General features: G+C 53.4%; 1 protein-coding gene across 2 annotated transcripts in view; it reads right to left on the reverse strand.

Annotated features, from left to right (window-relative positions):
- IFFO2 (intermediate filament family orphan 2) overlaps nucleotides 1-15,474 on the reverse strand; it is a 49,945-nt gene extending 34,471 nt beyond the window's left edge. For both annotated transcript variants that reach the window (XM_021095463.2, XM_021095461.2), the window contains exon 1: nucleotides 14,476-15,474. In XM_021095463.2, the coding sequence (XP_020951122.1) occupies nucleotides 14,476-15,131 (656 nt within the window). In that variant the 5' untranslated portion in view covers nucleotides 15,132-15,474. The remainder of the gene's footprint in view (nucleotides 1-14,475) is intronic.
- Between the last annotated feature and the right edge of the window lie 4,605 nt (nucleotides 15,475-20,079).

The following is a 20,079-nucleotide window of genomic DNA, read 5'->3' on the forward strand; positions in this document are numbered from 1 at the left end:
CTTCCCGTGACTACAGACCTTCCAACATCCAGCTCCCTCTTCTAACTTGTACATAGATGTGCATACACCTACATATACACACTAAAATACACAACACATGCTCCAAGCACCATGACCTAACTCTGAATCCTGAGAATAGAAGCTATGGATCCCCAGTGAGACTTGCCTGCTGCAGTCTTTTCCCGGGGCACTCGTGCTTCCTGAAGCACCATCCCAAAGCCAGGTTTGAAATGAGACTTGACAGTGGTAGAACCCAGTGAAAATCTTTTAAGACCCAAGTTCACATGCCTTCTCTGCTACTTTCTGACTATGACAAGCAAGTCATTTCACTTGCCAAGACTCGGTTTCCTCATCTGTACAGCTTCCCTACAAGAGTGTCGTGAGGTTCAGGAGAACATACCCGTGAAGCCTTGAACTGCATCAGATACACAAGATGTGCTCAGGGAATGGTGAGAAGAGTGTTACGGGGTTATGAGGTCCTGGCTTCCTTCTTGGTGGAGCTGAGGGTGAGCCGAGCCTCCTAGGGCTTCTCTGCTCGGGCCCTGCAATCCCTTCCACCTCGTTTCCCACCTTGGGGAATGATGTGTCTGGGCTTAAACTGAGCAGAAGCTACAAAGCAGCCTTTGTCTCAGAGATGAAACCCTAAACCAGCTGCCCTTGACGTCCACCCTGGAAAAACAACGCCAGGACAGCCTTCGACGTCACTTCTCTGCCAAGGCCTGGGAGAGAGCGCTTCACCCACAAGGGCTCACAGAGACAGTCTGTGGGCTGGACAAGAACCCAGAAGCCATCTTCCCAAGGCCTTAAGGAAGAACAGCTGCCTTAAGGAGCAAGAGAGGACTTGAACCCCTCTATCTCCACCCAAGGGCCAGGGCCAAGAATATGCAGCTCATTCCTCAGCCTGGAGGACTGAGGCTGGGAGGGTGGTAGGAAGAACACTGGAAGGCTTAAAGCCCAGCTCTGCCTCGTGGGGAGGCCTCGGCCAGGGATGTGACCTCTTGAGGCTGCCTCCGTATCCTCGCAGGGATGCTGGCGCTGACGGGGCCCCTCCCCTGGGAGGCAGGGTCGGGGCAGACCCCCCATTCAGGATCACCTCCACCAAGGCCACAGGCTCCAGGTGACACACTGTGCTGCCCACAGCCTTGACTGCTAGGTCTAGCCCTACCAGTGACCACGTGGTGACAATCTGCTGGGGAGAAGAGGGGATGTGACCGACCTCCTCCTTGGCCGCATGCAGGCCGCTCTGCTGGGGAAAGGAAGTGCTCTGATCACAAAGTCCACTCTGTAGCCGGAAGCAGAAGGGAAGAGGCCATTCCCACTGTACGGGGCCTGGGAGCCGGGGAGGGCCGGGCTGGGACAGAAGGAACAGAGCCAAGAGGGCTCAGGGGCCGGCATCACACTTAGCACTCAGCACTATCTCACTGGTTGTTCACCACCACGTGTGAGCTAAGGTCATCCCGCTGTCACAGAGGAGAGAGCTGAGGCCCGGGGTGGGGACACGAACTCAGGCAGCTTCACTCGAGGATCAGAGGTCCCGCCCCAGTGAAGGCCCTGATTGCAAGCCAACAATGCAACCAAGGAAGAGGAACAATTTCCTCTTAATTCCTGTGGGTGTGTCATGCCGTAAGGCCCAGAAAGGAAAAACCCTTGAGTTGGGGCTCCCCTGAACTCAGCATTAGGGTTTTTTTCTGGTTTTTCGGTTTTGTTTTGTTTTTGTTTCCTTTTTTTCTTTTAACTGCCATACCTGCAGTGGATAGACGTTTCCAGGCTAGGGGTTGAATCGGTGATGCAGCTGCCGGCCTACACCACAGTCACAACAACACTGGATCCAAGCCACATCTGTGACCTACACCGCATCTTGCAGCAACACTGGACCCTTAACCCACCGAGCCAGGCCAAGGATCACACCCACATCCTCACAGAGACAATGTCAGGTCTTTAACCTGCTGAGTCACCATGGGAACTCCCACCATCAGGTTACTCTTGAGTCTGTTAGTAGCCTAGAGAGCTCTGGCCTCAGTTTTCCCGCTTGAATAAGTCCTGATGTTTTCAGGGTATTTTCTTTAAAGGCAAGTGTCAAGCCAGTTGCAATGTAATATTGAGACTCTCCATGTAAAACAGCAGACAGATCCAAATGTAGACTTTCCATGTAAAACAGTAGACACATCCAAACGTACTGGTTGTCGGGTCTCAGCCGCAGGCTGGGGACTTGGGAAGCATGGTCCTTGTAAGGACCAGGGCATCAGCCTTGGTGGTTCACCAGCTCCTCACTGTGGGCAAAGTTCTCAGACCTCCTAGTCCAGGGCTCACCTCAGAGAAAAAGGGACAGGAATGGGCCTCACTGCACCAGGCTCATCACCAACCTTGAGGATCTCGCCAGCCCATTTTATACAAGAAGGAAACCAAGGCACAGAGAATGATGCAGCTGAGCCCACAGCTGGCAGACAGGGACGGTAGGTCAGTGAGTCAGTCAACACCCCAAAACCTCAACACTAGGCAAAAAGACTGGGGAAGTGCCTCCTGTTACAAGGAGACAAACTCAAGGCAACCTCAGATGTCTCGTTTGTAGCCACAAGAGCCTCACGAGCAACACCGAGGACCCGGATGTCTGGCCAGGGGGCAGCCCTTGGTCTATGTGGGCTCTGCCTGACAGGTTCCAAGGTCTTTTCACTCCAAGTTCTCTAGCCTCTCGGAGTTATCCGAGCCCGTCCTCAAAGGACAAGCAGCCTCCAGTAGGATCCCCTAGTGCAAGGGTTTCACAGGAACCCTGTTTAGGGAACCTGGGTTCTAGCCCCTCCTCTGCTGTGTGACCTCAAGGGAGCTGCTCTCCTTCTCTGGGCCTCAGTTTTCTTATCTGTAAAAAAGTCATGGGCATATGAGCGGGGACAGAGAGAAAAATACAAAACAGTGAGCGACAATCTCTCAGAAGGTCTTCAAAAGACACCAGGCACATCTAGTCATCTGGGATGGTAGGGAAATAATGTCGCCTGGAAGTAGGGGGATGGATTAAATGACCTCAGAGAGAGCGTCCAACCCTCTGAGCCTAACCGGGGGGAAGAGGAAGTCGCAGGTGTGAGGGAGAAGGGGCAGGCAGGGCTGCCAGGCAGGCAGGGAAGGTGAGCAACCCCCCAGCCCCACACCCCTGCCCAATAGCCCCAAACCTTGATGGGGGCTGGGGAAGCCGAGGCCCCATGACCAGCACTGACCTCTAACCCGGTGCTCTCCCTCTCCCCAGGCCACCTCCTCCACTGCCCACTGTGATGTACAAAGGGGTCTGGGGTGGACAGAGGTGAGGCCCTGACCCTTGGGGCTCCAAGTCCACAGGGGACAGACGGAGGCCCCCAGCCCCACGCTCACAGACACGTGCACACACGGCCTCACAAAGCCCCAGCGGCAAAGACCCTCCCACCAAGGCCTTGGGCAGAGGGGTGGCGGACAGCGCCTCACAGCCCTCCCCTGCCTCTGATGGGCACAGGGATGAAGGAGCCAGCCCTGGGGAATGGAACCCAAAACAAGAACAAAGGAAAAGAGGGAGAGGAGAGAGGAGGGGAGACAGCAAAACAACCAAGAGAGCCAAGAAGGCTGCAGGGGTCAGGGGAGAAGACAGAGCAGGCGGGCCCAGCTTTGGCTGTGTCCAGACTCCAGCCCAGGCACGGGGAACACGCCAGCATGGCAACTTCACCCCCGGGCCTTTGCACAAGCTGCTCTCTCTCCCTGCAGCACCCTTCTTCCTTCTTTTCCACTCTCACTGGACCTTCAAAACACAACTCAGCTGATGTCTCCTCCAGGAAGCCTTCCTTGACTGGCCCTAAGCTGGCTCAGTCATCTTGGAGAATCCCTGGCTTTGGGGCACTACACGGTCTCACCAGGGTCTGGCCCAGCCCTCCAAGGGTCTCTCTCTCTCTCTGCTCCTGGGTTCTGACTTTGCAACAATCTTTTCCCCAGTCCTATTCCAATCTTAGTCTCTACCCCTACCCTGCCCTTAGGCAGCCCTCTGCCTATTACTACTATGGCCAGGGCAAACCGGGGGTACCTAAGGGCCCAGGAATGATGCCCCGACCCTGCCCAGGGAGGAACCTGTCTCCCCGGGGAATTTCACAAGGTCCACTTAGACCAGCATCTTTCCCCTCCCCCCAGGCGGCAAATAGGCGGCAGCGAGCCAAGAAGCTTCTTAAATAACCCAAGTAATAAAAATGGCCAATTAAGAGGATAGAAGGCAGTGTCTCTAGTGTGGGGGTGTCTCTCTGTTGAGCAGCAGACAAGCGGGGGTTGCGGGGGGGGGAGCTGTGTCCAACTGCACGTCCTGAAGTCAGTGAAAGCATGCAGGCCAAAGAGTGCTGAACAAGCATCTCAGAGATGGCTTGCAGCTAGCTCCTACCCGGCATGGCCCAGACCAGGGTCCCAGTGCCACCCAACTGCCCCCGCTCCTCCCCCCAGAACCCCCAGCCTCATTTAAGCACCATCAGGGCAGCTGCCAGTGTCTAGCACCATCACCTCCCTGGCTTTCTCATGACATCCAAGCAACAGGACCAGCCATGCCCATTCTGCAGATAAGGAAGCAATGACTCTCTCAAGGTCATGGAGCTGATAGGCACTGGAAACATTCCTGGATTCCTCTCTTCCCAGCTTCCAAGTCCCACAGGTCTGAGTCTAGCACCCTCAGCCCAGCTTGACTCAGGATCCAGGGGAGACGGGAAGACAAAGGCAAGAGGTGGACAAGATTTTTGTGGACCTTCGAGGAGCCCCAGGTTGCACGGGGTTGGGGAGGGAGCGGAAGTTGGAGAAGAAACAGCAATATGGGTCAGGGCTTCCATCACTTAGTCACCACAGGCATAGCACTCAACAGTTTATAAAACGCTTCAACAGTCATCACTCGGTTTAGTCTTCCAAACAGCCTCAGGAGGCCAGATTGATTATCCCCATTTCACAGAAGGGAAAACCAAGGTTCAGGGCAGAAAAGCTGCTTGCAATGGACGTACCCCTTCCTGGGGACCGCACAGGTTAAAAGGCTGGGTCTGGAGCCTGACTTCCTGGGTTCAAATCTTGGCTTGCCACTTCCTGTCTTGGCCCAGCTTCCTTCGATGTCTCTGCGGCTCAGTTTCAGCATCTCTAAAATGGGCTAATGACAGTACCCAACTCATAGCACTATGAGGTTACATGAATTAAATGTTCATAAACTGCTTTGAATGGAGCCTGACAAAGAGTAAATGGTATGTAAATATTTTGATTAATTAATAGTTATTATGCCCCTCATATGCATAGGCCCTATTTGGGCAGGTACTTGTCACAGGGCACTGTCACATTTGCCTGTGTCCCCAGACTCTTGAGCCCCAGAATATGGAACACTGGTGTTTCAGACACCTGCACCTAGCAGTCTCATCTTCCCTAATAAGAGACATGGGATGACAGTAACAAGTTCTCCGTACCCTGGCAAAGTTCAAGGCAAAGTCAGGGACACCTGAGCCCAGGGCAGAGGCTGGCTTCCTCCAGCCACCAGAATGCCTGCTGCATCAGGTGGTGAGAGCCCGTGGCCACTGCCCTAGGGATGCCCAGGTACTGGGAGTGACAAAAGGAACATTAGGAGTTCCCGCTGTGGTTCAGTGTATTAAGAACCCAACATAGTGTCCCTGAAGATGCAGGTTCAATCCTTGACCTTGCTCAGTGGGTTAAGGATCTGGCATTGCCACAAGCAGCAGCATGGGTCGCAGATGTGGCTCAGATCCTGCCTGGTTGCAGCTGTGGCGTAGGCCTCAACTACAGCTCTGATTCTACCCCTAACCTGAGAATGTCCATATCACATGCCACAAGTGCAGCTGTAAAGAGAATTTTTAAAAAATTAAAAAGGAGTATTAACACTCAGCGTCTGAGACCCACGTCTAGCCCTGGCTATGCTGTGTGACTTGGGGCAAGTTAATTTTCCTCTCTGAGACTCCGTTTCCATTGTGCGGGGTTGGCACAATATTTAAATCAGATTGCCGGGGAAGTGCCTGATAGGTAATGATTTCTGTTCCCTGCTCACTATCCCTTCCACCGGCAGGGCTTCCAGCCTAGGGGCGAAAGCCTAGGAACTACCCCCCCAGCCTAAGAACCACCCCGGACCCAGAACCCAGGCTTCAAAGAGCAGGGGGCTGGCCTGCCCTCTATGGTGGCCCGGGAGGCTCATTTGCCTGCCGCTGCCAGTGATTCAGTGGCTTCTCAAGAAATAATTACTATAAAGTCACAGCAGGAAGTCTTCTCTGCATAGCAGCCACCTCCTGTTCTGCCACCCGCCACCGCAATATTGTGACAGCCGCGGGGAGACCCACACCTCAGCCTGCCTCCCGCCTGCCTCCTCCACCCTGTGCCAGCCTTTGTCAGCCTTTGGGCGGCATGAGACAAGGCCAGCCGGCTTCTCCCCTGGGAAGAACACTGAACTTGGGGTCTGGAGACCAAGGCTGGGCTTAGATTTAGGGCAGATTTCCTCACCTTTCTGAGCCTCTCATCTGAAAGATGAACATAATTCCCGCCCACCCCTTTAGGAATGCACTCATAATGAAATCTCACTTATTTAAAGAAGTCACCCCAGAGCCTAGCACGTAATAGGTACTCAGCTAATGGTGGCGATTAAGTCGCTACGATTTATTTTAAACCTTCTTGCAAATGTTTTCACAAGCCACAGTTTCCACCGGTTTGTATATCAACCCTCAGAAGCAAAACTCATAAGCACTCTTATTCCCATTTTACAGAGGAACCCATCGAGATGCAAGAGATTAAACAGCATGCACAGACTCTAGATCGCTCCAAGAAAGTAACAGAGAAAACAGTCTTTCTGGGGCACCATGCGAGCCCATCTTCCCACCATCCCCACTTGCACGTGGGCAATAGGAAGCTTTGATCACACCACAGGCAAGCCAGGACCACGACCTGGACTCCACACCCGAAGGGGCTCAGCCAGGCCACAGCCCCTTGAGGGCAACAGAGGCATTTGCCAGGTTTGCTACTCCTGTGCTAGGAACTAGAGTAAGAAACCACATCCTGCCCAGAAAGCCAAGCATGGGTGCCCACTGAGAGGGGGAGGGCACTGCTCTGGCAGGCAGGCAGTAGCAGCAGCAGAAACCTTCACCAGCCTCTCATCTGGCCTGGAATCCTCTAAGCATCTCATGGCCAGCCATGCACAGAGGCTGTACAACCCCTGATGCTGCCAGCAAGGTCACGGAGCCCCCTCTCCCCAGGTCCCAGCCCAGTTCTTGACTTCTGCCCACCTCCCAAAGCCAGTGCTGCTCACCTCTTAGGGCGCCCACCCTGCCACCCTGTGAAAGCTGTCTGCCTAACTCTTGGAACATCAACATCTATAAAGTGTGCAGCTCCATGAGCCCATTTACAGCTCCCACATTTTGGGACACAGACCTCAGCCTTCCCCTTTTCCAGATGAGGAAACGGAGACTCAGAGAGGCAAAGTGACCAGCCTAAGCCTGCTCAGCTTTTAACTTCTGCGCTGGGGTCCCAGCATCTAGTACCAGGAGACGGATGTTCATTCAGACTTGTTGCACTGATATGTCGGGACCGGAGCATGGGGTCTCCTGACTCCAAGTCCAGACCCCTCCCTCTGCAAGCAAAGCTCCCAGATGCAGAGGCCATGTGTGTTTGGGGGGGGGGGTCACCGTGTTGGCCGTCACAGAGCCCCCCCTCATTGCATAAGTACCTGCTCGGCATGGTCTCTGGCCAAGCCCCAGCTGGGCTCTGCGCACACAAGACAAAGAAGAGAGAGCTGGATCTGCCCCCCACCACCCCGAGCATATAGTCAGTGGAGGGAGCAGACACATCCTAAGCAATTACAGTTCAGGGTGTAGGTGCTGTGATGGGGGAGGTAGTGGGCACTCAGGAATGCCCGAGGGAAGAAAAGTCAGAGAAGGGAGATGCATCATGAGCAAAGGGGAAAATAGGGCTCCTCCTTCCCTGTCTGAGGCCTCCAGCCATCTATGACATGAGAAATAAACGGAGTGCCAGCCTGGCTGCATCTCATCACTGTGATCAAAAGCCACGACTCCACATGCAATGTCCACAGCCTCCAGCATCACATGGCACGGTTCAGATCAATTCCCGTGGAAGTCCCCGCATCTCCTAGCAGCAAAGGACTTGTGCAAGCGCTGGGTCTACCCGCTATGTCCTTCAAACAACTGACATGTGGGGATGCAGGCATGGGCTTGGAGAGAGAGCCTGTGAGGGCGCATGTGTGAGTGAGTATGAGAGTGTGTGTGTGTGTGTGTGTGTGTGTGTGTGTGTGTGTGCGCGCGCGCGCGCGCTGGTGGGGCCCGGGGGCCTCGCATCCACATCCGGTAGCCAAGGCAAAAGCCCCGCCTCGAATTCCTGGGAGCAGGAATCCTCGGCGTCAGCTGTCTCCCTGCTTCCTCCTTCCTTTTCTTTTCTTGGACCTCATTCCCCTCCCTCGAGCTGGAGGCTCTGAAAATCCCTCCCAAATTTGTCCCCAAAGAGCCTGCCAGCCTCACCAAGAGACTTTGGAATATTGAGGAGCTGGAGGCGCGCGGGGGGTGGGGGGTGGGGTAGTATGTTTCTTTTAAAGGAGAAAGGGCAGGGGGTGGCCAGAGATTTCCGGAGCCACAAATCAACCACTAAGAGTAGGAAGAACAGCCTCCTTAGACACTGGACAAAGAAGTAGCCCTTCCTCCCTCCGCCCCCAGCACCATCTCTGGCGCCTTCCACGGGACAGAGAGCGACGGCGCGTTCTGAAATGGATGTGCTGGGCAGTCCGGTGCTGTGCTGAGAAATCCTGGTAAATGAAGGGAACAGACACTGCAGAGAAGGGGGGCGTGCGCTGGGATGGGGGCCATTCCGGGAGCCTAGCAAGCCCCAGGTACCTTAACACAGGAGCTCCTTCGCTCCTTCCCGATCCCCAGGGGAGCGACGTTATTCTCCCTCTTTTACAGAGAGCGGTGGCCCAGGCAGCTCAGTGAAGCCAAGCAATTTGCCCACAGTCACACAGAGAGCGTCAGAATCAGGATTCAAGCTCTTTTTCCACCATCCCAGGGTGCCTCCCAGGAAAATCAGAAATCAAGAATCCGTATCAGCAGCAGCTTGACAAACAATGGGAGTGGCAGGGAACGGAGCCCTCTGACCAGCTTTCTGGGGTAGTCTGGTGGCTTGGGGCACTCAAGGGCCTCCCAGGGTGTGATGGGAAAAGGCAGGGGCCATGCCTGCTGGCTCCCCCACCAGCCCTTTTTGGAGACCTCCACTTGGGCCGACAGCCCAGCCCCTTCCGGCTCATGATCAGAAATAGCTGTGACAAAGGTCCCTCCCATCCCTGAAAGTGGCTTTTTAAAAAATGCTTAAAGGCAGACACATACAAAGGTGGAGAGAATCCTGCAAAGACCCCGTGGAAGGCACACGGGCAGAAGTTCTGCCCAGCTCTGCTTTGTGGTCCAGCTCCCTCTGGGCCTCGGTTTCCCCATCTCTAAAATGAAAGCATTCAGCTGAATGAGTGATTTCTTTCTTTTCTTCTAAAATGTAGGGCTTTGTTTTCTTTCATTTCTCCCAAACGGTAGGACCCTACAGGACACTCAGAATATCAATCTGAGAGTCATGAAAACGAACCCACTGTGATTGATGTAGGCCAAATCTTAGGTGCTCGGTGCCCCCCCCCTCCACCGCCCCGACCCAGAATCACTCCAGGGCACCCTGCTCTGGACCCCAGGGCTCCAAAGGGCCCATTTGAAAACCACCAAGTTAGGGAGTTCCTGTTGTAGAGCAGTGGAAAAGAATCTGACTGGTGTCCATGAGGATGCAGGTTCGATCCCTGGCCTCGCTCAGTGGGTCAGGGATCTGGCATCACTATGAGCTGTGGTGTAGGTTGCAGAGGCGGCTCAGATATCTGGGTTGCTATGGCTGTGGCAGAGGCCAGCAGCTGTAGCTCCGATTCAACCCCCAGCCTGGGAACTTCCATATGCCGCAGGTGCAGCCCTGAAAAAAAAAAAAAAAAAAAAAACCACCAAGCTAAATGATCACTGTGGTTCCTCCTAACTCAAAAATGAAGCTCTGGGGAAAACAAACCAAGACTTTCAGGCTGACTTGAGTCAGGGGCATAGGCACTTAGCCACTTGCAAGGGGAGGCAACAAAACCAGCCTACTCCAAACCATGCTGGGCCTGAGGCGGGAGAAGGGGAGGCCCAGAAAGGAGAAAGCCCATACTGTCATTCCAGGAGGCAGAAAGAGCACACTCGAACCAGGCCTCTCCAGTTCACAAATACAGAGCGAGCTGGAAGGATCCCCTATAGGAACATTTGAGGTCCTAAGGCCCAGAGAGGGTAGCAATTGGCCCAAGGTCACACAGCACCTAATGGCAGAGCCAGATCTGGAGTCTGGGTCTCTAGGATGTCAATTCAGAAAACTTTCTGCTTGTCTAAAGTTCAGATAGATTCAGCAGGAATCTCCCAGGGAAAGGCCCCCCCCAGAGCGCAAAGTCAGAACAGGATATTTTGGTGGCTCTGGGTGGTAACAGAATAGAGATGTTTGTTTTGGTTTCCAAATCAACGCTTGACAACCTTGCCGGCTACAGTTTCAGTGACCACAATTCCCTCACAGTAAAGAGCTGATTGGACCACGGGGAAACCAAAGCAGGGGTGAGCAGGGCCAGAGCCCAGGCACCCCAGGCCAGGGGCTCTGGTTTAGGGTTGGTGTTTCCAAAGCATGGATCCTACATCACTGATGACACACGAGATGAGGTGGTACACAGACCATTTTTTTTTTAATTTACATTTTATTGACTATGTATGTGAATGGATAAACAGTGGAATATTATTGAGTGTTATAAACGAACGTGCTGCTGATATAAGCTACAACGTAGAAGAACTTGAAAAACATTCTCCAGGTGAAAGAAGCTAGACGTAAGAGACCACCTACTATATGGTTCCACTTATATGAAATGTCCAGAAAAGGCAAACCTGGAGTTCCTGTCGTGGTGCAACAGAAACGAATCTGACTAGGAACCATGAGGTTGTAGGTTCGATCCCTGGCCTCACTCAGTGGGTCAAGGATCCGGCATTGCCATGAGCTGTGGTGTAGGTCACAGACACAGCTTGGATCCTGTGTTGCTGTGGCTCTGGTGTAGGCCGGCAGCTGTAGCTCCGATTAGACCCCTAGCCTGGGAACCTCCATATGCTGCGGGGTGCGGCTCCAAAAGAAAAAAAAGCAAAAAAAAAAAGAAAGAAAGAAAAGGCAAACCTATAGAAATAGAAAGCAGATCAGTGGTTGCCTGGTCTGGATTGGGAACGGGGATGCACTGCACATGGGCATGAAGGATCTTTCCAAGATGATGCACGTGTTCTAAAGCTGGATCGTGGTGATAGCTGCAGAGCTCAGATTGGGACTGACTAAAAAAACCATTGAACTATATACATAAAATAGGAGAATCCTATGATATGCAAATTATACCTCAATAGAACTGTTTAAAATATTTTACATAAGTAATATTATGATGGTGATAAGTGAATATGCCACGATTCATGGAGGTGGAACCCAAAATTCCCCAGCTTGGAGGTCACTGCACTACACATGCCAGGTTGCCCGCTATAGAAGCAGAGTGAGCATCTCCAAGGCTGCGAGTCTCTCCAGGTGGAACAGCAGGAACCCTGGGACTTTCCTTTCCTGGCACAGGCTCCTTCTGTTGGTCACTGCTTAGGGCTCCATGCTGGACATCCTGGAAGGATCTGAAGCCTCAGTGGCCAAGAGCCCAGGCAAACACCTTGGTCTCACCCTCTTATGAACAGGAGATCAGATGGGGGCTAGGAGCTCAAATTCAGATTTATACATTGTCGAGGCTGAAATCATCTAGCCCAGTGGTTCTTAAGCTTTTCAAAAAGTTGATCACAGGCCTGCCCTCTTCCCAAAAGAAAATTCTTATGAGCAAACCAAACACAGAAACAAGTAAAAACAGAATGTTACTTATATAAAATTTATATTGTAGGCTCAACTATATAACAGTTACCCATGCTAAATCCAGTCGATGAGGTTGATGGGGCTATTTCGATCCATTAGCATTTAGAACTGGGATTATAGGTGACAGTTCCACATTTGGTTCAATTCTACCTCCGGTTTTGGCTGCAGAGTATTGAGAAAATCCTGACGCACACAGATTAGTAGCTACAAATGGGACTCATTTTTAGCAGTTTGCTTTGTAACCTCAGAATACCCTTCAGACAACGAGAAAGCAGCGGCGGGCTATAACTTGAGGCCACCTACTAACAAATCAACATGTAAGTTGACATCTGTACGTTAACAGCAAGCACTTAGAAGTGAGTGAGCACAATTTTACACCATTTTAACCTTTTTTAAATATTAATTTTTATTTACTAGTCAAGGAACCCCTGAGACATCTCAGAGGCAGCTTGGGGCTCCAAGAAGCACAGTTCTAGCCTACCTCCTCCCACTTTACAGATAGAGAAATTGAGGCTCAAAGAAAGGAGTACACTGGCTTTGGACAAGTCTAACTTGAGCCCTGAATTGACTTCAGAAAAGATGCATCTCCCCAATTCACACACGCACACACACACACACACACACACACACAATGAGGAAGAGAAGGTGCACAAAGCACCCAGAGGAGTGGGAAGAGAGACACCGCATTCCACCTGTCTCAGCAGTGCCCATCTCATTCCAGGGCAGCGCCAGAAGCTGACATCACACCCCACACCCTGGGTGCAACTTGAACAGGGCATTGCTCAATGCCAACCCATCTCCCTCTAAGACTGGGCACGGTTTTTCCATCTCCTTAGTAGCAAGTCCAAAAACGCATACAACAATCAAACAAACACAGCACAAGCCTGGGGCATGACGACAGCATCAGCAGTGGCAGACAGAAAGGCCCCTCCCTCGGAGTTTCACCATCGAAAGCAGGTGCCTGTTTCCCTGTTCCACCCCAAGGAAGCTGCCCACGAGGCGCAGAGAGGTGGTCTCCCCATGGCGAGGCACCAGGCCGGTTTCTGGTCCTTAAGAGAGACCATTAGCTCAGGAGAGCAGCTCATCTCCCAATGGGGTCTAAGTACTACCCCAGGAAGCCAAGCCCTGCATGAAAGACCTGAGACTTCAGGCATCTGCTCCCTGACATCTTGACAAAGAGCCTATCATCTTTAATAACATCAATTCGATTACTTAATAACTTCCAAAAAGCATCACCAGCCTACTGACCTCTTGTGCAACTGTGGGTGGATTTTATTATTCCCATTTCTCTGATAGGCGAACAGGCTTCTGAGTGGTTCAACAACCACTCAGTTCAGCCAGTCGTTCTCACTGGCAGGTGATGGAGCTGGCACTCGAATCCTGCCCAGTGGCCAGCCTGCCCAGGAGAGGAAAAGGAAGGAGACCCATGCCTGCTCTCTGTGTTCATGTGAGCATTAGAACGCAAGGAGTGGAACGAAAGTTGCTTCTCCATGCCTCCTCCAAGCCCTTGAGTTTGGAGCCACCGCTCTCAATGCAGAGTTGCCCATGGCTGGGACAGCAAAGAGCCCTGCCCCCATCCAGCCCTGAGCTACTACAGACAGACCCCTCTCCTCTTACTGGAAAGCAGATTAGACAATACTGTTAGCCAAGCTCCAGGCAGGAAGCAATGTCAGTTTCCCAGCTAGCGAATCTGGGCTGGGCAGGAATGTGCTAGCCAGTTCAGCAGGCAGTCTGCACTCCAGCCAGAGGCAGATTCAATAGTCAGTCTTCCAGCCCAAGGTTTATCTCCTACTCTGGGCCTTTAGGGCTGAGTATGTTGGGGTCCAAAAAACCATGAGAACTGGGGTAGGGGCTGGGGAGAAGAATGGTGGCAGGAGATGTTTTTAAAAGCTCATGGCCAGTCTAATGTAAGTCTGGTTACCCAGCCCAGGCAGCTGGACCTTACAGAGCTGGGGCAAGACGGCAGACCCTGGTCCCAGTGGACAGATCTAACCTTTTTCAAACATATGATCTCTTTTAATTCAAGGATCAAAAAGCCAGTGGATTAGTTAAGAGTTATTTCTTTTCCCCCGTTGAGGGAGGAGAGCCTATCTTCTACATCTTCGGCAAAATACTAAGCGGGAAGACAGACTAGCCAGGAGTAGTTCAAATCTTGCCTGCACCACCTATTAGCCAAGCCATCCTTGGCAAGTCACTGGCATCCCTGTGCTTGGATTTCCTCACCTACAAAACGGGGATAAGGATGCCCCACAGCTCTGCGTTGCCAGTGAGGATTAGATAAGATCACATAAAACACCAATGGTCATTATGTCACCTGGAAAACAATGTGCCCAGTCCAATGACTGGGCGGAGGTGTCCCCTACCGTAGACGGCGCCTGCCCCATTCTTGGAACTAGGCGACTGGGTTTTCCAAGCGCGTGTAAGGCACTCCGCAAACACAGCTTTCAGCCCACCTGCTAGGACCAACTGGCCGCCCCTGGCCCCTCCCAAAAGCACACATTCCGAGCGCCCCCTCCCCAGGAGTGCAGGGGAAGGGACCCCACTCACCTTCGCTTGTACTCATCGCGCTCGCGCTTCACCTTGGCCAACACGTTGTACAGCGCGCGGATCTCCGGCGTGATGGTATCGATCTGCACGCCCACACCGTCGGGGTGCACCCACGACACACCGGGGCCCTGCACGGTCTCCACACCGCCGCCGCCCGTGCGCCGCACCTGCGTGTAGCTCCAGATGGTACCAGGCAGGCGGCCGTAGTGCTGCGGATGTGAGCCGCCGCCGGGGGGCAGGCCGCCCAGCGCCACGGCGTTGGCATTGACGCCTGCAGCCGCGCCGCTGCCATACCCGCCGCCCGGCGCGGGTGGCCGCAGCAGCTCGGGCCCGGTCTGCACGGCCTGCTCCCGGGAGAATGTCTTGTAGCGCAGCCGCCGCTCGCGCTCGCTCTGCTGCTGCTCCAATTGCTTCTCCAGCAGCCGGTTGCGCCGTTCCAGCTCGTGCACCTTGGCCAGGAAGCAGCGGAAGCGCACGTTGAGCCCCTTCAGGAGGTGGATATTGGAACCCAGGTCGTCCCGCAGCGCCGCCGTCACTGGCGATGGCCCTGGCCCGGCCCCTCCGCCGCCTCCCCCACCAGGGCAGCTGCCGCCGCCGCCGCCCGGCGGGCAGCCGAAGGCCAAGGCCATCTCCCCGAACAGCAGCGAGTTCACCATGCGCCGGCTGCGCGGCTCAGGGCCCCGGGCCCGCGGCTCCAGGTGCGGCTCCAGCTCCGGGCAGGGATCCCGGCGCGGCCGGGCCAAGGCGGGCGCGGGCTCCAGCGTGGCCGGCCGGACGGTTCCAGATGAGCTCCAGATGCGGCCTCCGCAGCAACGGCGAGCCGGACCGCCCCCGGATATGGGCGCCGAGGCGAGCAACGGTACTCGAGTCGAGGTGGAGGCCGCGGCGGCTAGCGCGAGGTAGCGAGGGTCGCGGGTAGCGGCGCCGGGGCTGTCAGAGACGCTGTGGAGGCGCCGCGGCAGCCGCTCGCAGAGGACTCTCCGCCGGCACTGCCCCTCTGCAGCGGGCCCCGCCCACTGCAGACACAGGCCCCGCCCCCAACATAGCCCCGCCCACCCCGCCTTCCACTGCAGAACTCCCCGAACTCGAGGCTCCGCCCCCGAGGCCCGCAGCGCCGGGCCCCGCCCACGGCTCTGTGGCTCCTCCTACTCCGCGGCTTTCTCGTGGATCTGCTGTCTGCAGCTCTGACTCCACCCAGCTCTGGGCTGGACCACTCCCCGACCCTGCACCGGGTCCGGCTGCCCGGCCCGGCTCGGAATCTTTGCCCAGGGACACGGACCGCAGAGCTGCACCAGGCTCTGGGTTACGTGGAATCGCCGCAGAGCCAGCCCGGCCTCTTAAAGGGACCGGCAATCTCGGCAGCGATCTTTTCCTTTAGGGCGCCCCATCCCCCACGTCCTCTACCATGGAGGCTCCACTTCTCTCCCATCACACCCCACCTCCCCAGGCCCCCAATTCCGTCTCGCCCTGGAAAGGCTGGGGTATCAGAGCATCTGAAGTTGCATCCCCACCCCACCCCCATTCCAGCCTGGGGCGGCCTAGGTCGACCTTCCCAAGATAAGGCCGCGCTTCCGCTGGCACGTCCCCCACGCAGTGGACCCAGGAGGGCTTCTCAACCGTTTGCCCCCGCTTCTAACTACCGGCTTTGTTGTCGGGAGATCTGCCGGGACATTGCCAAGCCCGCCAGTCCCCGGGGCCAAAGATGTGCTGCGCGGATGGTGGGAAGGAGGGGAGACCCAGCGAAGACCCTCCCGGAATGTGACACCCGCAAGCTCATCTAAGGCTGCTGCCGCTTCCTGGCCCTGAATGACCGCCTCCTCACCACTGCACAGTCATATGCTGAGATGCAGCTGACCCCAGAGCTGGGGGGTCCTTTTCACTGAACCGCCCAGGAGGCAGCTTGAGCGCAGAACCGGTCTAGTGGGCGGAGCCAACCCGAGGACACATTCATTCGTTCATTCAAATCTGTTTTCAGATCTACCACCCTAAGGACGAAGTTCTCCAGTCTCCTGGTGTCTCCTAAACCAGTTTGCAAAGATCTGCCGTTATTTTTTGAGTGCTAATAATAGTTCCCATTATTGAGTGCTAAGTCTATGTGAGGTGCCATAGTTATTATCCACATTTTACAGAGGTTGCTGGGACCAGAGGAGCAGCAATCCATCCCAAAACACATGCTGTAAGTGGCCTGCAGAAGCTGGGGGCCTCTCGTCCACTTCCCAGTTTGATCTTCACCACAAACCTCAGGCGGGGGGAGGTGATTCCCACCTTTGAACGCCTGTGGCTTGCACTGTGTGCACTTAACCAGATGTGTGGCATGTTCCAGATTCTTCCGACTGCATTTTTTGCATTGCAATTTAATTTATGTCTTGTTATTAACTTTTCTGTTTGTTCTGTCTCTTTGTTGTGTAAGCTTGAGGGCAGGTGCCCTGTCTTGAGGGGACAATGTCTTGGTGTTCTCGGTAACAGAAGACACACAAAGGAGACACAGGGATGCTCTGGGGTGAGGCTGTGGCTGTGATGTTAGTCACTGGCTGGTTTTGATTCAGTCACAAGAGCAGACCGTCCCCATGTTCCCTCAACCCCAGCTCCTTGCTCCCTTCCAGAATAAGGTCACCTTTCCAACACTCTGTGCCAAAATTCACCTGTCTTGAAAGCTTCCTCTGCTTAACCCAGCCCATTGAGGTCACTGCTGTTTACTCTTTGTTCTCTCAACTCGTGGTGATTTTCTTGTTTGTCTACCCTAAAGAATCAAAACCTTTGCTTCAAACAAGAGTTCACAGACCCTAAGGAAGCTGAGGATAGAATTCTGAGAGGCCCAGGATCTAAGGATGGACAAAAGTTATGCCTTTATTTTCACTAATCCCTAAATGGCATTTAGCATTTGACTTGATCATGAACAGAGGCAACAAGTAGAAGTCTCCATGATTTTCTGTCACTAATAGAAATCACAGGGGGAGCTCCCACTGTGGCTCAACAGATTATGAACCTGACTGGTATCCATGAGGATGAGGATTCCAACCCTGGCCTCACTCAGTGGGTTAAGGATCCAGCATTGCCACGAGCTGCAGTGTAGGTCTCAGATGGGGCTTGGATCTGGCATTGCTGTGGCAGTGGTGTAGGCCAGCAGCTACAGCTCCGATTAGACCACTGACCTGGGAACTTCTATATGCCGCAGGTGTGGCCCTAAAAAGGAAGGAAGGAAGGAAAAGGAAAGAAAAGAAAAGAGGGAGGGAGAGAGAGAGAAAGAAAAGAAAGAAAGAAAAAGAAAGAAAGAAAGAAAGAAAGAAAGAAAGAAAGAAAGAAAGAAAGAAAGAAAGAAAGAAAGAGAAAGAAAGAAAGAAAGAAAGAGAAAGAAAGAAAGAAGGAAAGAAAGGAAGAAAGAAAGAAGGAAAGAAAGAAAAACGAAAATCACAGGTATTTTCATATCACCTTCAGGTACTGTAGATATCTCAAATTATCATTTAAGCTACCACAACTCTGAAATTAAGGTCAGATTTGACTCACCACTAAATCTCATTTTAAGCATTAACAAAGAAGCACATGGCACGATGTCACAACTTTTTAAATATTTCGATAACTGTCTTTTAGTAAAATTGTTTTCTTTGTTATCCGAATGCAATCTTTAAAAAATTATCATGAGGAGGGGTCCACAGATTTCACTAGATGCCCAAGGGGCCTTAACCCACAGAAAGGGTTAAGAAGCCACACCTGGGGAGTGGTTACCTGCTGCCTTTTCTTGGAAGGATCTATCCGGCCAGCAGCATTGCCCTGGAATTGGGGTGTGAAGCCCTCCTGGATGGGTGGGGTTGGGGGAGAGGGTGGGGCAACCAGCCCTGTCCTGGGCCTAGAGAGAGCCAGACATTCCAAGATCATTTATTGAGTACCTGCTTCTGCACAGACCCTGCCCTGATGCTGGGGAAACAGCCGGAAGCAGTGGAAGAGCTAGTGGAGACAGACGGCCAAGCAGACGGCCCTGAGATGTGGGAGGGGGGTTCAGAGGAGGGAAGCCTGACCTGGAGGAGACGGCTGATGGAGATCAGGTCTGATGGAAACAGCAGAAGTTGTACCCAGACTCAAGTGAGGGGGTGGAAACATTATTCATACAAACAAATTGGCTAGAAAATAGTTCTGTGGCCACACAGGAGCAAAAGCAAGATGCTGTGTATCTTGCTCTTTGTGGGCAGGATGAGAGGGGAGGCCAGCCTAAAGTCCTTGCAGCTAGGGCGACCAACGGTCTGTATTTGCCCAGGACCAAGGGACTTCCCATGATGTGAGGCTTTCAGTGCTAAAACCCAGAAAGTTCTAGGCAAACTGGGATGAGTCGGCCACCCTACTTCCAGCTCCTGTAGCTCCTGAGCCATCTGTGACTAGAAGTCCTGATCATCCATGTCAGCCAGACAGAGCTCAGAGTGCAGCAAGCTCAATGCTCCCAATTTAGAGACGAGAAGTGAGGCCCAGAGAGGGGTAGGGTCTAGCTCCAGTTGCCCAGGTAATTCTGTCCCCACTCCCTGTCCAGTGCTCGGTCCTGCCACAAGTTGTGCGGAGAAATCAGTTGCCCCTTCCCTCAGGCCTGAGTACTCCCCCACCCATCATCCAAAGGGGCTACAGGGAGGTCCTCACCAGGTAAGGAAAAAGGTCTTTCCAGCAGACAGAGGAGTGTCCCCGGGGGGATGCCAGCCTCCACCTGCTGATCAAGGATGGCTTTCCTTGGAGTTCCCATCATGGTTCAGCAGGTTAAGAACGCAACATAGTGTCCATGAGGATGCAGCTTTTATCCCTGGCTTCTCTGGGTGGGTTAAGGACCTGGCATTGCCGGAGGGTGCAGCGTAGGTTGCAGATGCGGCTCGAATCCAGCGTTGCCATGGCTGTGGCGTAGGCCACATCCACAGCCACATCTCTGATTCAAACCCTAGCCTGGGAACTTCCCTATGCTGCAGGTGTGTCTGTAAAAAGAAAAAAAAAAAAAAAGGAAAAAAAAAAAGATGGGGTTTTCCTACCGTGGCCCTCTAAATCACAGCAGTGTGTTTGACCTGGCCAGCCTCTTCTTGGAGACAGGAGAGAGAATGGTTCCAGAGATGGACTTGTGAACCAAAGTTGGCTGGCTCCAGCTGTGTGACTTGGCAAGTCACTTTACCTCTCTGAGGCCCATCCGTGAAATAGGCATGACTTCACCCACAAGGCCCTTCTTATACCCTCTGCCTCTGTCATGGCCCCGTGGCAGACTCTCAATAAACAGTTGCCGAATGAATGAACAAAAGAAATGATTGACTGAACGGCCAAGTAATTTTTTTAGGATTTTTCCTTCTTTTTTTTTTTTTTGTTTTTTTGTTTTTGAGGGTCACACCCACGGCATATGGAGGTTCCCAGGCTAGGGGTCGAATTGGAGCTGTAGCCGCTGGCCTAAACCACAGCTACAGCAACACCAGATCTGAGCTGCATCTGCAATCTACACCACAGCTCACGGCAACGCCAGATCCTTAACCCACTGAGCAAGGCCAGGGATTGAACCGGCAACCTCATGGTTCCTAGTCAGATTGGTTAACCACTGCGCCACGACGGGAACTCCTTATTTTTTTCTATTATAGTTAATTTACAATGTTCTGT

Source organism: Sus scrofa, chromosome 6, assembly GCF_054392235.1.
Source record: "Sus scrofa isolate SSC_HxYL_T2T_F1_AM1 chromosome 6, Sscrofa_HxYL_maternal_Yorkshire_Landrace_v2.0, whole genome shotgun sequence".
Lineage (NCBI taxonomy): Eukaryota > Metazoa > Chordata > Mammalia > Artiodactyla > Suidae > Sus > Sus scrofa.